This window comes from Phaethon aethereus, assembly GCF_964289735.1.
Source record: "Phaethon aethereus genome assembly, chromosome: 2".
In the NCBI taxonomy this organism is placed as follows: Eukaryota; Metazoa; Chordata; class Aves; order Phaethontiformes; family Phaethontidae; genus Phaethon; species Phaethon aethereus.
In genome coordinates this window covers 145,470,395-145,484,789 of record NC_138582.1, presented here as the reverse complement: position 1 = coordinate 145,484,789, position 14,395 = coordinate 145,470,395, and the positions used below count along the sequence as shown (strand labels likewise).

Genomic DNA, 14,395 nt, shown 5'->3' with positions numbered 1-14,395 from the left:
TTTCCGCCTCAGTGGGTGACGATGGGAGTTCTGCCCGTTGCCTGATTGGCTGTCTCTCGGCGAGCAGCTAGAGCTGCCTACACAGGGCGCGGCAGGTGATGGGAAGATGGCGGCCGGCAGCAGCAGCAGCAGCAGCAGTAGTAGTGGTGGCGGGCTGGGCGATGCCTGCAAACACCACGCGCAGCTGGCGGTCTGTGAGTCGCGCGCCAAGTACCGGGAGGGGCGGAGGCCGCGCGCCGTGAAGGTGAGATCGAGGCCCTTGTCAGGGCCGCCTCTGCTGTGAGGGCGGGCGCGCGGGCGGTGCTGGCAGGGCCGCGGCGTGGGTCTGTCCTGGTCCCGGAGCGCCGCGTCCTCAGCGCTGGCGGGCAGCGCTGGAGCGGGCTGCAGGCGGCTTGTTGGCCGCGGCTTCCGAGTTCCCCGCGTTCCTCCAGGTGCAGCCGTGTCGCCGCCCGGTCGTCTTTGTTAGCGCTTGTCCCCTTTGCGGGTGTTTTCTGGCTCTCCTCCCCTTGCTACTGAGGGGCAGCGGGGCGCGGGCTCAGGCGGGCAGTAGGCGCCGGAAGGAATAGGTGGAGTTGGGTCTGGTAAATCTAGTAGCTCCCGCGTTGCGTTTTGCAAGTTAACCACTTAGAGATGCACGTAGCACAAGTACAAACCCAAAGATGACGAGCAGTGCACAGAAGCTTGCGGAGCCGAGTGGTGCCGTTACCAGCCGCCACGCAGTTGGGCACACAACGCCGCTGAACGCGGCCGGACTCGAGTGCGCAAGGCTGCCTTTGTGCTTACGCTCTGGTGTCCCACAGCTCCAGGGGAGATGAGGGGAAGGCCATGCATCACGGGCCTTGCCTGCTGCATAGCAGGAACTTATCATTACAGCAGCAAAAATGCTGGATTCGCTTTTTGTGTGTGCACGTGACATATGGTGTGCTGTAAAGGCACTTTCTAGGGCGTGCTTGAGAAAGAGAGCAGGTAGGAGTAAGCTGCTATCACAAGAACAATTTATGTTACCTATTTGCAGAGAGTTTTTTTCATGATGGCCGTTTGAGAGCTGGTTTCATGAGTGGTTCCCTCTTTGTCCTGCATTTGGTGTTTTTTGAGAAGGAGGTGTATCTCATGCCATCTGTGTTTGTTTTTTTTTAACAAAATAGGAATTAATTCCCTTTGATTTTATGATTTATCTACCTGTTGTATGTTGTGAGCTGTCACAGAACTTCCCTTAGAGTCTCTGTTATGCAACAGTCATTATGCAAAGCAAGAAAGAGTGGTTTTTTTTTTTTAAGCTGCTGGGGGAAGCCCTTGCTTCTCAGTATCTTAGGTATGTCTCTCTGTCTTAAAAATGTATGCTGTTTGATCACTGAAGCAAGGAGACAGCTTTGTACCCACACGATCTGCCCCAAGGAATTGTACTTTTTTTTTTTCTTCTCCCTGTGTTTTACCTTAGTGGCCTCTCTGCCTGTGAATGAGACAGGTTTTACAGGGTTTTTTTGCTTTATTTTGACACTGTCTCATATTAACTGTTTACTGGACAGTCTTGCAAGGAAATTGGCTAGAGCCTTGCAGATTTTACTCAGCAAATGGCAGTACTCTGACCTAGTGCAGAAGAGTTAACTCTAATTTGTGTTCTACTTTGAGTAAGAAGCTGGAGTTCAGGTCTTACTCGGGGGTGAAGACGTCTTGGGTAACGATGTACTTACTGTTCCTGCAAGAGCCCAAAGTCAAAATAGAGTACAGCGGGATTTTCAGCATCCCAAGAGAATTTCAGGAACAACGAAAAACACAGAGAAAATTCCTTACTTTTGCAGTAAAGCAAGAATGTGAACATTTTAGAATACTCTATTCTTTTTTTTTTCCAGGTTTATACTATCAACTTGGAATCTCGTTATTTACTAATACAAGGAGTTCCTGCATTAGGTGTTATGAAGGAATTAGTTGAACAATTTGCATTATATGGTGCCATTGAAGAGTATCATGCTTTAGATGAATATCCAGCAGAGCCATTTACTGAAGTTTATCTTATAAAATTCCAAAAACTGCAATGTGCAAGGTATTGGATGGGGCAATGCTGCCTCTTGCTCTTTTACACATCTTTTACATCTGCTTTATTTACAGTCTGTTAAGATTCTAGGGAGTTGACATAAAATCCTCAGTTTTGCCAATACAATTTAATTCCCTTCAGGGTGGCCAAGAAAAAAATGGATGAACGAAGTTTCTTTGGTAGTTTGCTACATGTGTGCTATGCTCCAGAATTTGAAACAGTCCAAGAAACTAGGGAGAAGTTGCAAGATAGAAGAAAGTATATAGCAAAAACAACAAATCAAAGAGGTTTGTAATTAAATTTCCAATAAAATCTTAACATTTCAGTTAGTGGTGGGTGGGGTTTTGGTTAAAGTGCCCATTAAAGAAAATGCTTGGTATCTGGCTGTTTTAAAGATGCATTTTAAGTATGTTTGCAGCAGAATGGAGACATCTTTCAATATTTAGAGGGCTGTATCTATTTCAAGGCCATTTTTTGCTTTTGATTAAGACTGAAATAAAGAAATGCTTAAGCTTTAATAATGAAATACTTCCTTCTCTTTTTTTTTTTTTTTATTTCAAAATCATTTCAATATCCTTTTCATTTCAATATGAGAAATTTCAGGCAGTGGCAGGAAATTTTCACCTTTGTTTCAGCTTACTCAGGCATGCTCACAGGGACAGTTTTGTAAGAAAGGTGACTATACCAGAACCTTCAAGAAAAAACTTCTCCAGCCTACGTGTCAGTGCTGGAGGAATGCTAAGAAAGTACAGGGTTTACAAAGGGCACTGTACTGCAGAGTTCCCAAGCAGCACTGAAGGCTGTGGAAGCTGAGAAATAAGCAAACTGCTGAGCACAGGCTTCTCCTTTCTTGTGTTTATGTGCTTTGATACATTATTCATTGCATGAGGATATTTAAAGGGAGTAAAATCACTGATTCTTAACATCAAAACACCTGTTTTTTCGAGAAAAAACTTCAGGTATTTCTGCAAGAAAGCCTATCCTTGAAATTATAACTGGAAGTAAAAATCATTGATTTGCAACATTAGACATATTTTCCTCGTGTTATCAAAACTGATGCTCAATTCTGCTCAGGCTTTCCTGTCAAACCAGCTGAGTGACTGGGCTGAAACACTGTAGTTTGTAAAGTGTCACTTAGGAAGAAAGAATCACAGAAAGGTGGGTGGGAATGAAATATCACTGGTGTTGCTTCTGTAATTGTACTAAATGTTTCTTCTTACGTGTTAGAACTAATAATGAGATAAAATAGTGAAGCTACTTTTTTGTTGTTTTGAAGATTGCTTTGTATTAAAGAAAGTGGAGGGGCCTAAGAAGACAGTCTTGAAGAACTCTGAGCATGACCATCCACAGACTACATCAGGATCGTGTGCACCCAGTAACTGGGATCCATCCTGCTTTACAAGTTCTCATGGGTTATCCCACAACATAGGGTATCCATCTGGGAATCAGAGCCGGTTGACATTTCCCCAGTATGACAACAGTTGTGCTGAAACTTCTGAGTACGTTGGTCAAAACACATCCCTAACTCTAAATGTCTGTCCAGGAGGACATACTCCACCAACTCCATTAACGCAGCAAAGAACAGTTCCGATTGATAACGGAGTTGATAGGTTTATGCCCCGTACAACTCGCCTTCAAGAACGCAAGAGGAAGAGAGAAGAAGGTAACAAGTTTTCCCTCATTGGAACAAATGCAGACAATACTGAAGTCATTATTGGTCCGCAGCTACCAGAAATACCTAAAGTAGATATGGATGATGATTCATTGAATACTTCGGCTACATTAATTAGAAATAAACTGAAAGAGGTATGGATTCTGAAAGTTCTGATATTTTCAAGCATATATATATATTGTGTACTTGTTATCCATAAAAAGATACCCTAAGATAACTTAATTCAACATTTATTTAGTATTATCAGTTTATTTGCCCCTTAAAGCCAGCGTTCTTACTACTAAACTCTTTCATAATGCACAATATTGCAGGCCATTCTACTCCATACCTCTTACACTACACTTCAGAAAGTACAACTGTCAGTGCATGGTCCTAACTGATTCCCTGTGTGGGAAGGCACGATAACTTTGGAGGTAGTCCTGCTGACTCCAGTGTGGTACTTGTATCTGCTTTCTGATTGAAAGGGAGTGAAAAATAATCATGTCAGAGTTCACTGTAATTTTGCTCCAGCACTCCTTATGGCATTAAAATATGTACAGAACCACAACTTCTATGCTAAAGCATGGTTTAAGCTATGTAACCTTTTATGGAGGATATGCATCAATTAGCAGGTCAGACATTCCTGAATGATAGAACTTTCCATTTAAATTAAGATATGAAAAGGCTCCCTTGACTATGACTAACCACACTGCTTTGAAAAAGCTTCTCTCCAGTCAAAAAATAAACACCCCTTACATTAAATAAATTTCTAAAATATGTGTCAAGACACATGTTTTTCCTTTCTCTTCCCTTTTCTTGGAGTACCTGGGTCTAAAAAGCGTACTAAACCTTACTTTGAAAACACCTCTGGTAGATATGTAACAGTCTATCACTGACCATCTGAATCAGTTTGTGTCATTTAAATACAAAAATGGCACTGCTAACACTTTATTTTCTAAGTTTCACCTCTTGTATTTAATGCTGCCTTTAGTGTTATTTTTTTTTTGCATTTTTCTGCAGGAAAATTTAATACAGGTGTGATTATAGTAATACATCCCTCCCGATACTCAAATGCTGGAGACCTAGCCTTACTCTATCACAGAAAAGGAATGGTTACAGTCTACTAAGAATTTTTTTTTCCCCCCCCTCAATTTAGGTAGCAGATTCTGTTTCAAGAACATCTGTGGAAAAGCCAGAGAGTAGCTCAGCCAAACCACTTGTAAAGCAGAGAAGAAGAATATAGATAACTGCTGGCAGCATCTTCCAACTGTTTATTTTTTAAAGGATATAGTTTAAAATACTTATTTTTTTATGTTAAAGATAAAATGATTTTAGATTGTATTTCCAAGTAATACCTTGTTAAAAATTGTGTCAATTTGTTTCTTGGAATGAACAAACTAGTATAAAATATTACTGTTTCAATCTTGTCCTGTGTACCTCATACTATAACATATTTCGTAACTCATTGAAGAACTGTATTTAGGTAGAATAACAGGAGTAAGTTCTATTTATTCAGTTGCTTTTACAGTAAAGGAATACTGAAACTTTGCAATAGTTTCAAGTTGCTCCTATTTTTACTATACCGTGAAGAATGATGAAGAAAAAACCTCTTACAACAGTATTCCACTTGGAGTTACAGTTTACGAGTTTCCTGGAAAGTTTTCTGTTCAAAAGCCATACTGCTCTGTTTAAAAAAAAAAAAAAAAGTTAATTTTCAATTAACTGAAGGATTTAAATTTAATTGGAAAAGATGTTTAACTGAAATGTGTAAGTAGTGACAGCCCTTACACTGAGGCTCCCTTTTGCTTTTTAGCTTAGAAAAGGTAAATGCCATAGCATTAATGATGTCATCACTGAGACTCTTTTTTCCTGACCTCCAGCCTACCAGGTCATGAGCTGGCAGGAAGTGCAGTTTTTCAGCAAATAAAAACTTGCTCTGTTTCCAGCAGTCTTGCAAAACTTTTCTGTTTCTAGGATCACTGCATGTATTCCAGAATTTTGTTTTTCCATCTCTGTGAAGGCACAACACTCAGTATTTAAATGACACGCAGTTCAAATAGAATAATGATTACTGGATTAGGAAAAATACTATTATAGAGCAGAAATGCTCTCCACGGTTGAACTTAACACAGAGGAAATGAGCATGTTCGAAATTCCAATCTTCAAAAAAAAAAGCCTCTGAATTGAATTAGATGTATTGATAATAAATAAAGCCCAGTTAGATGTGATTGAAAGACAGCAGTGCCACACTCTGTGATGGACACTCTCAAGCTATTTTTCTCAGAAGGTTACCAGCCTCTCCCAAAAGAGGCTGTAAGTGAGGTGATGGCAGGGTTGCTAGTGGCACTGAAAAATAAAAGTTGTATTCCTGGAGCTTTTGTATAAACTATTCAAAAGAATGGTCTCATTTTCTTACTCCAAGAGAGTGTTCATTCAGGATTATTCATCATATTGCTGCCCCAAGACAGTCAAAAACTGCGTAACAGTGTGTTTTTACACTCTCTGGTACCAGTGTTTGACTGTATATGGAAACATTGGTGCTGTGAAAGGTAGATATGAACTCGGCATGTGCATCTCGCAACTGAAGCATTTATCAGTTGACTTCAGCAGGACCCATGTAATGACAGTTAATACCATAATACAGACTCTTAACAACAGTTGAGAAAGTACTTGCACATTTTTTTTAAACTCAAGGTTGATGTACCTTTATGTCTGGCAAACATGGTCCAAAGGCTTCTAAGAGAAGATTTTCATCTCTGACTGCTTTTTCAAAGTCCATGAAGGAAAGCTTGCCATCATGATCATAGTCCTATAAAAGGAAGGGAACTTTCAGCAAAGGAGGATTACTTGTAGTAATTGTATTTTTGTTTAACAGGTGTTTTATTGATATGGATTCTATTTTTAGTTTGATTATATGCAAAAGTAATTTTCTTTGGGCCATCAGTCTCTGCTCAGACAAGATCTATATCCTTTGCCTCTACCTAAGGCATAAAAGGTGGAGCAAGCTCAGCTATCTCATGTGGCTTTGCTAACAGAACTCCAGATGAGGCAAAACTTCAACATGGGAATTGAGCTGAGAATTGCATGGACAAACTTCAAGCATGTTTGCACTGACATACATTAAAAGTAGGAGACTTAAAAGTAGGAGAAAATGTTAGGATATATTCTGTATATGTATTTACATCATGAGTGTACCTACACCCTATTCATGAGGCTGGAAATATTTTACCCTAGTGGTTTCTATAGCAGGCATACTTCTGTCCTGTCTTTTTCACATACAGCACCCAGAAGTGTATGGTGGAGTACACTGATGCCAGCCCACTACTTTTGTACTGCAGAAGCTCAGCAGAATATTCCTCTGGGGATGGAAAAAGCATCCTTGTGTTTTTAGTATTTCTGTAGTTTGAAAACCTCCTGTTTCTGCTGACATGGCAGCTTAGAACACCCAACAAACACTACGGTGAGCATAAGTACTTCTTTAAACCATATAAAATAAAGGTTTTACATGAAGATTAATGGGTGGATATGACTCGTGTTCAAGGCACAGGGCTGGACAAAATTTTTGAAGATGAAGCCATGGAACCATCACAGCTGATGAACATGCAGGGAGCTTAAGTTCTAAAGGCCAGAAAAGCAAAGGCAAGGAGCAATGTAGGCAGAGCTTCCCAAACAGGAAAACCTGCCGCTGGATGCTGAAGAGAAACAGAAGTGGCAGGGTACCCGCTACCTTTTACACTCCTCAGCACAAGGGAGAGCAGGACATGAGCATGTTCATTACAAGTACTTTTAAGTATGAAAACAGTATCATGGGCCTGGACATATGCTTAGTCACAATGCCATGGTACCTACAGGCAATTGCTCACAGAGTAATTTCTTCTTCTTTGAGTGATGGACTCCAAAAATGCATTTTTGGATATCTAATAGTTGTTTAGTTATTTGAGATGGCCAGCAATATCCTACTCGGACAACTGCCCAGCAGCCAAATCAGATCTGGAAATTCTTCAAACGTATCAGAGCTTTGCTAAGTTCTCGTGGAGAAGGTGAAAGGATTATGTACATGATTAGTTTATAGTATGTTCTTACATATATGAAGATTCTTTATGTCTAGAGCATAGCACTTGTGCTTGAACTAGCATAGCCCACTTATCAACTGCCCAGAACGTGAGGGTGTTCATTTTGGATGCAACCTGCAGGAAAGCTGCGCATGCAGGTGCTCCAAAGATGAACAAATTGCTGAGTCATAGCTTGCTTTCCACACAAGACTAGACTCAGCACTTTCAAGGACTAAGGTCCTTGCAGCTGAGGGTATGCAAAAGAGGTGGGTTTGAAAAGTACAAGAGGCGGTGTTAAATAAAAGGAGTTGGGATTCAAGACCTGGTTTTAAGTGAGATTTTTCTGACCACCACCATAGGAGGGGAGGTTATATTTCTAGATTTGGTGAAAATGTTGAAACAGTCCCTGGCTGATCTGGATATCCTAGATTAATCACGGTAAGAAGGCCAGTTTTACATTACTAACCTTGAGGTTACTATTCTAATGGAATATTTAAATTGGATAAAGACATTTCATGATCAATTGATAAATGTACTTAATAATAAAGCTATTGCAGATGCCTAACACTGGAATAAATGCAGCTTACGTTTTTGAATTTTCCACTTTTTAGTGGGCTTTTGTTTTGACTGGGCATGCATGTGTATATGCACACATACACATGCTAGTTTATACATAAAAGTTTGTAATACATTCACATAATAAATTAACAGTTTCAAGTGAGGATACTGAACTGGCACTCATTAGGTCTGGATTGTATTTCTGGCTTTCCTTAGGAGACTTGTTAATCTCAGGTATGTAATTAACTCTGTGGCTCAGAATCCCACTGTAAATCAGACACAGTATTTTGTTACATCATAGGAATGTTCTAAGCTTCAGTTAATGAATGTTTGAAAGACACTCAAGTATCACAAAGAGGAAGTACTTGCCATTTTCTTCAGTGCTATGTCTACCAAGTCCTTAATTCCCTCATCAGGATCTTCTTCCGATGGTTGTTTGAGAAGGCTGTTCTTCAGCATTTGAAACATTTCCTCTCTTGAAATGTATCCATCACCATTCAGGTCGTAAACCTCAAAACAGTCTTTTTGAGAGATAAATCAATTTAAAGTTCATACAGACTATATCACACACCATTAAAGGTGTTACCTATAGACGAAAATGTGAATTGTATGTTGTACAGCATATCTATTAGGCCACATTTATCATATATAATATTTTAATAAGAAATATATGTATCACATTTTGATACACATACTAGTCAATTACTGCCTGTTTATCCTTCATATCCAAAATCTCTTTCTGCTCAAATAAATAATTTTCAGTTCCCAGAAACCATACTAACTTACAGATCTTAACTTCTCTACAATTTTCCATTTAGAATATAAACAATGCTCTGGTTTAGAAGCCAAATTTCCCACAGCGGGGACCAGCTGTCTGTATCAGAAGGACTTTGCCCCTACAAAACACATCCTTGTTATTTCAAAAGGTGGGTTAGGAAAGTAAAGGAAAAGGAAGAATGAGCTGTACTAGCATGGAAAAGACAACTGAAGTATCCCTTAATGCAAAGAGAAAAACCCTGTAACAGAGTGTTTTGAGTATCTGCCTAATTCCTCTTCTAATTGTTTCTACCTTCCTGGAGTCAGAAATCTACGACCATAATAAACTTTACTATCCTTCACAAAACCTATTTAAACAAACAAAACTCTTCAGTTTTGGAACACAAGAGGTTTGTTTTTTCTTTTTTTCCTGACAAAGACTATGTCTACAGTGAAAAACTGTACTGACATATACTTATGACAGACAACACTATATGCACCAGTATATTCTACAGTGCTTACAAGCCGTGCTGCATATTTTACTGCTTGTAGTTGTACTGACGTACTGAATTACATCCTGGACACACATCCTAGTGCTGTGACATCCCAGGCCACTTTCCAGATGAATTTATATAGTGCATTAGGGATGGCTGATGCTGCAACCTAGGAACTATGGAAACAACATGCTGTCATTCTCCTTTTTCTATTATACTTTTTTCCCCCACATGCCCTATTTTATTTTTTTTCCCGCCTCTTAAAATTGTAGAGTTCTTGCTATTTTTTTCTCCCCTATCTTTCTCCATCATTACTGTGGAGTTTCTCATGACCATCTTATAAACAGACTCAGTATTTCCATCTATGCTTCCAAGCTGAAAAACTCCTGGAATTAATGCACTGCTGCTGTGTCCCCATTGTGCCAGTAAATGAAAGTTGGCACAGGTCTTGATTGGCTTAAGACTGTGTTATTTAGCCAAAATCAGCCTTGAGCTACATCTGTTTCTTTCTAATTTTGTGTGTAAATACAAAAACATATATCTTGTCAAAACTGTCTAAGAAGCTTGAGTTCTTACACTAGTTGTCAGCAACAAAACAAGGTAGCAGCTATGATAAGGGCAGTTTACACAGAAAAACCTCTGTCTCAGGGAAGCCATTTCAGAATTCCGTTTCATTGCATTACACTCTTCAATTACTAAATACTTTATGAGAGAAACTACTAAATTATAACAAAAGCAATGTGTAATTTAATAGCCATGAATTCAATGATTACTAAATACTAACATGCAGATAAAGCTTACATTTAATCCTTTCTTCCAGTGTCCCCCGAAGAAATACAGATAAGCCTTCCACCCATTCCACCACATTGATGCAGCTATCATTGTCTCTATCAAATGTGCGGAACACTGGGAAGTGTATTAGATACATTTAAAATTTATATAACAGGGAAATGCAAACAAAAGAATATTTTCTTAAATGCAATGAAAATATAAACCCACATTTTTCTAAAGATGTTTCTCTGCTTTCATCAAGGTATGATTACCCTTCTTGAATTCTTCTAAGCCATAACAATGAAGGGGATTTTGCCCCTCAGTTTACTGATCTTCCACTCCAGAATCCTGCCGGGCTAAGACATTTTGTTTGATTTGTTGATTTCTTGACTTGATCAGATGCTTGATCAGACATTCCACTTCGGTTTTATTAACTGCCCAGTCGAAACACAAATGAACATATTTTATAACTTAAGTTGGTAAAAACACATGGCAGGGCACAAGGAAGCTACAGGGCCTGGACACCTCAGGTGTTAACCATTAAACTTATGCTTCCATGCAGCCATAAACCAAATAAACCAACATCCCTTACACTAAGGCATATTTGAATGTAGAAGAGGATTTTAATTACTAGGTTTTGTCTCAGAAAATCTTGGAGAAAGTAGTCCTAGAACAATACATACGAAGAAAAATAACCTCCTGTCTTTCATGTACCAAAATATTTTTTTTCTTTTCCCTTCCCTGAATTGAGAAACTTTCAATCTTGCAGCTTCACTATTCGTACAGTCTGTAATATAGTACTTCAAACACAAGATATAATTCAAAGCATCATCAAACACCTATAATAATTCGTATTTTAGAATGTTAATTACTAAGTTTGCTACAGGAACACCTCTACACGCAGAGACAAGCATTTTGGAATCAGAAAACAATAGTTTCGCTTTTGCAAACCGAAATCATCCCCCTTGTATGTAATCATTAAAATAATTTCTAAGAATTTGTCCATGTAAAGTATTTTCCAAGCCACACTCGACTTGTTGCATAAAATAGCAACAATTTTTTATTTTATGGCATTTAAATACCCCTCCTGCTAGAGAACAGGAGAAAGTTGAACCAAGGGGTGGCTCTTGGCAGCCTGAGGCTGAAAAGAATGGCAGACTCATGCTTCCTCCACATCCTCCTCTAGACACCTGTACATCATTCATGCATTCACATCATTCACAGCAACTGAAAATGTGGCCCTTACGTTATGAATCCCTGAAATCACTGTATTTCCAAGGGTTTATTTGACTCATTACTCCCATCTCCCTGCATTACCTGCCTAATCCCTTCAGTGCTGTTCACAGCACCTCTATTCCAGAAGCTGGCCACGCTAACAGAATGCCTTTCTGGGACTTCCAAGCCTGTGACGGAGCCGTCCAGCCGCAGCAGTGGCTGCAGCTCCAGGTGAAACCACCGGAGAGGGAAGTGATACCATGCTGCCCTCTTCTGTCACGACACAACAGCGACCGAGATAGAAACAGCCACGGGATGGCACCACAACGGCCGCTCTGGCTGGTCTGCCTCGTACAAGAGCGTGAGCTATCCCCGACTAAGGGAAAACTATGCCGCATAAAGGAAAAAATAAAGATGGATATCCTTTACTCAGCAGCTCCCGAGCATAACTCTTCCTTTGCTGTCCTTACAGGGACAAGATGGCACTATTTTGTCCAGGCATGCTCATCGGCTCAACAACATAAAACTAAAATCTTGCTTCTTTTTTACACAGTATCAGTCTCACCTCTGTCCATGATCACATCATCCGTCATGCCAAACGCGCTGTGCAGAGTGTCTCTGAACATGTTACGGTCAAAGCCCACCGCGGCAAAGCGGCTGCTGGACTCGGCCACCAGCGTGTCGAACACCTTCATCAGACATTCCACTTCACTTTTATTAACTGCCCAGTCAAAACACAAGTGAACGTATTTTATAACTTAAGTTGGTAAAAACACACGGCAGGGCACAGTGAAGCTACAGAGCCCGGACACCTCAGGTGTTAACCGTTAAACCGACGCCCCCCCACCCCTCCGCCTGCTCCCCGCTGTTCCCCAGGGTCGGCGGGAGGCGCCTCTCGGGGGTTGGTGGTGGCGGACAGGGCCACGGAATGCGCACAGGGACAAGGGCAGGCGGCCGGCAGCAGCGAGGGGCCCTCAGGCGGCGGCAGGGCTCCCGCAGCCCACCGCCGCGCTCAGGCGGCAGGGCCGGGCGCGGCGGAGACTCACAGTGCTTGGCGGATCGGCCCAGCGAGTCCACCAGCTGCTGCTGCTGCCTCCTCCTGCTCATGGCGGCGGGCTCGCCGCGCCCCGCCGCCGCTGCCCTGGCAACGCGGGCGAGCGGGGAGAGCAGCGGCGGGCCCGGCCGCCGCCGTCGCTTGGCGACACCGGCGGGTCATACATAAATACATACATACAGTCATGACAAAGAGAAATTTTACCGTACCTTACAAGATAGCAGTTGTATAAAAGAAAATAACTGAACGTCAAACGTCTAGAAATGTTTCTGGAAAGAAGAGCTAAAAATTAAATACTACATACAATACTGTTCGTTCATCTGGCATCAGAAGACAAATCTATTAAAACGCTTTTATTCCCACATTGCTCATTCTCGGCTTTGTCCCACTGCTCAAGCTTGGAACATGCCTGAGGGCTGCCTGGTGCCACCCGAAACTCACGCCACTTTCTCACGGACATGGCTGCCTGTACAAACGCATACAGCTTAAGGGTTGTGACCAGACTTTACTCCTCCCTCATGAAAAAGAGGAGTCATAACGTATTTGTTAATGTATTGGAAACAGAAACATTTCACTGTCGGTGTTAAAGCAGCTTTTATAGGCAAAGCCTGTAAGCCCCTTGAGCAGCTACACCACTTCCAAAGCGTGACGGCAGCATTTGATGCTCACAGGTACCCAGCACAAATAGTTACATTCAGACAATTAAAATGACATACCGGCTTGTGTATTTTGGAAGACTAGGGCTCTCATTTCCGTTTTATTTCTTTCTGTTGCAGGTACTTGTGTAAATGTCAAATAAGGTATGACACAGGACAGAGCATATATGCTATGGTTCATTACAAGTTCTTTTACCAAAACTGCAACACCACAACCTAAAAAACCCAACGAAACCAAATACAAACCCCAGACCAAACCCCTGCTGTTCACTCCATCTTGCCTTATTTTAACCTCGCTGACAAAACAGCATCTAGAATCAGTAACATCAAGCCCAACAGGATCAAGTATCTGATCAAAATATTCTTACTCTGGTTTAGAGGGACATTGCTGCAACCCAGTGGTTGTATTTTCCCCAACTACTTAACCTGAAAAGTCAATCTCTCTGTAGAATGGTGATATGAAATCATCTTTCTACCACAGTTTTCAGTTATGCTTTGCAGAATAATAATGAAGGTCTTAAAGGTCTTGAAATTCTTGGCAATACACTATTTGAAACATCTGTATGCAATAGAGGTAAGTTCTAAGTTAGCACCTGTGCAATGAAAAAAGGGGTGGATCAAGAGTACAATCTATAGTTGACCCCTTGGGATGGACAGGCAATTTTTAAAGGCTAACAGGAGGCCCAGCAATGGGTAATTCAATGGAAGATACAATGAGAATTTCAAGTAAAAACTAAAATCGAACGGTTGCTTGTGTTTTCCTGTGTGCACATTTAATTTATAAAAGTTTTTTTTCCAATTTCTAAAGCAACTAATTTAAAGTAAAACAGCTTTATGGTTTAGGTCAACATTCTGTAGCCCTCAAGTACAAAAATATAAATACAAACTGTTTAAACAGTATCTTTAATGAGATTCTGGCAGTAGTTTTTTTTTATCTAACAAGACACATCACATAACAGGTCTGCCACTGAACTTGCTTAGAGTAAAATCAGCTTCAATATGAAGCTGTTAAGGTATCAAAACCCTGCTTTTTACATGCTAAATATCTTCAGCAAGTGTGCACTTAAACACAGCAATGAACTTAACTATAAGAATAACTAAATACATACATGAAACTCTGCATGTGGAACATAATTCATAGAACTGGTTACAACAA

General features: G+C 40.7%; 2 protein-coding genes across 2 annotated transcripts; one reads left to right on the top strand and one right to left on the bottom strand.

The window, feature by feature from the left end:
• Positions 1-106: 106 nt before the first annotated feature.
• On the top strand, positions 107-4,926 carry RBM48 (RNA binding motif protein 48; the record flags this gene model as incomplete). The annotated part of the gene is made up of 5 exons (XM_081996509.1): positions 107-244; positions 1,851-2,041; positions 2,174-2,319; positions 3,309-3,838; positions 4,840-4,926. The coding sequence occupies 5 exons, from the start codon at positions 107-109 to the stop codon at positions 4,924-4,926; spliced, it is 1,092 nt and encodes a 363-aa protein (XP_081852635.1).
• Positions 4,927-5,050: 124 nt separating this feature from the next.
• CLXN (calaxin) lies at positions 5,051-12,636 on the bottom strand (the record flags this gene model as incomplete). Its single annotated transcript, XM_081996399.1, has 6 exons — positions 5,051-5,367; positions 6,388-6,492; positions 8,663-8,814; positions 10,345-10,449; positions 12,095-12,250; positions 12,576-12,636. The coding sequence occupies 6 exons, from the start codon at positions 12,634-12,636 to the stop codon at positions 5,317-5,319; spliced, it is 630 nt and encodes a 209-aa protein (XP_081852525.1). The 3' UTR covers positions 5,051-5,316.
• Positions 12,637-14,395: the final 1,759 nt, after the last annotated feature.